The 1,410-nt window shown below is 51.6% G+C and overlaps 1 protein-coding gene; it reads left to right on the top strand.

The window, feature by feature from the left end:
* Positions 1–345: 345 nt before the first annotated feature.
* FFUJ_01371 (uncharacterized protein) lies at positions 346–1,087 on the top strand (the record flags this gene model as incomplete). XM_023579473.1 has 3 exons in its annotated part: positions 346–469; positions 527–603; positions 665–1,087. The coding sequence occupies 3 exons, from the start codon at positions 346–348 to the stop codon at positions 1,085–1,087; spliced, it is 624 nt and encodes a 207-aa protein (XP_023424190.1).
* Between the last annotated feature and the right edge of the window lie 323 nt (positions 1,088–1,410).

Raw genomic sequence — 1,410 nt, 5'->3', positions numbered from 1 at the left:
TCGCAAGTGACGGCACCTGCCCAGATAAAGCCAAAGCCAAGGGACACAGAAAGTTAGCCTGGCTAGCTACTATCCACACCTGCCCAAACTCTGTTGCTGTTTCTTTCCCGTCGTTTAAAACCTACTCTCCGCCTCGTCTTTCTCCTCTCTTCCTTCCGCGTTCCGTTTGCATCAGAAGACCTCTTGACCCAGAGCATAAGAAGGATTTCAACCTCAATTCTTCCACTTGCAAAATCAACTTGTCGCAAAACATCGATTCATCATCGTTCCACTTATTGCATCGCCTTCACCACGACAATCATCTCACCATAGATCCATAAACACTCTACCCAAACATTATTCACGATGCGTTCATCTTTTGCCCTCCTCGCCATGGCCGTCTCCGCCGTCTCGGCCCAGGCTGTCCAGAACTATAAGAGCTCCCTTGACATGACAATTGACCCCAATACTGTGGATCTCGCTACCCGATGTACGTACTGAGAATAGAAAACTGACAAATGTTCACCGGCGTGCTAACAATTCACAGCTTCCTGGTGTGGTGCCCAGCAGAACACCTGTGATGCTCTTTGCAAGGACGATACCAATGAAAACAAATGTACCGAGGTATGTAGTACTGTTCAAATCATTTTCTCGTCTACTTGAAGGATGCTAACACTTCATCAAGAACGATCTCAAGTGGGAATGCACCTGCTCGTCTAACAGCTCGACCCCCGGTCTCCAGTACTACACCCAAACCATGCCTACCTTCATTTGCGAGGAGCTTTTCAGCCAGTGCATCTCGCAGAACACTGGCAGCCAGTCTGGCCAGAGGGAATGCACTTCTAAGATCGAGGACAAATGCGCCAAGCAGAACCCCCCTAAGGACGTGGTTAGCGATGATGACGACGGTACTTCCAGCACTGCTACTGACACTGCTACCGACACTGCTACCACATCTGCCACTCGTGCCTCATCGGAATCAGCTACTGGCACTGCTGCGTCCGTGACATCGACGTCGTCCGATGCTTTCGCTGCCCCTACCATGGCGCCAGCGGGCAGAGGTGCGGCCGCCGCTGTGGCTCTCGGCATGCTGGCCTACCTCATCTAAGTGTTGGAGGTTTAAGCATGGGGTGCTGCATCAGCAGTGCTACGGCAATATCCTGGCGCCCCATCATGTGCCATCCTTTGCCGATGAGGAGCAGGCCAGAGCGTATCCTGTGCACCGTTCTTCACTTCTCTTGCCCATTTTATTTTACAATACACCTTTTCGACGTGCAATGCGATACCTTTTGATGAGTATAAGACCCAACGATGTAGCTTTGTTAAAGCTTGGATGAGGTAATGACACGCTTCGGCGTACCGACTGGCGGGTTGAAGGACAGGGGGTGCTGTGTGCCTTTCATGGGGACGACGGAGAGGTGCATTGGCGAG

This window comes from Fusarium fujikuroi, chromosome FFUJ_chr01 (assembly GCF_900079805.1).
Source record: "Fusarium fujikuroi IMI 58289 draft genome, chromosome FFUJ_chr01".
NCBI lineage: Eukaryota > Fungi > Ascomycota > Sordariomycetes > Hypocreales > Nectriaceae > Fusarium > Fusarium fujikuroi.
The sequence above is the reverse complement of the archived record's forward strand: the minus strand, read 5'-3'. Positions and strand labels throughout refer to the sequence as shown.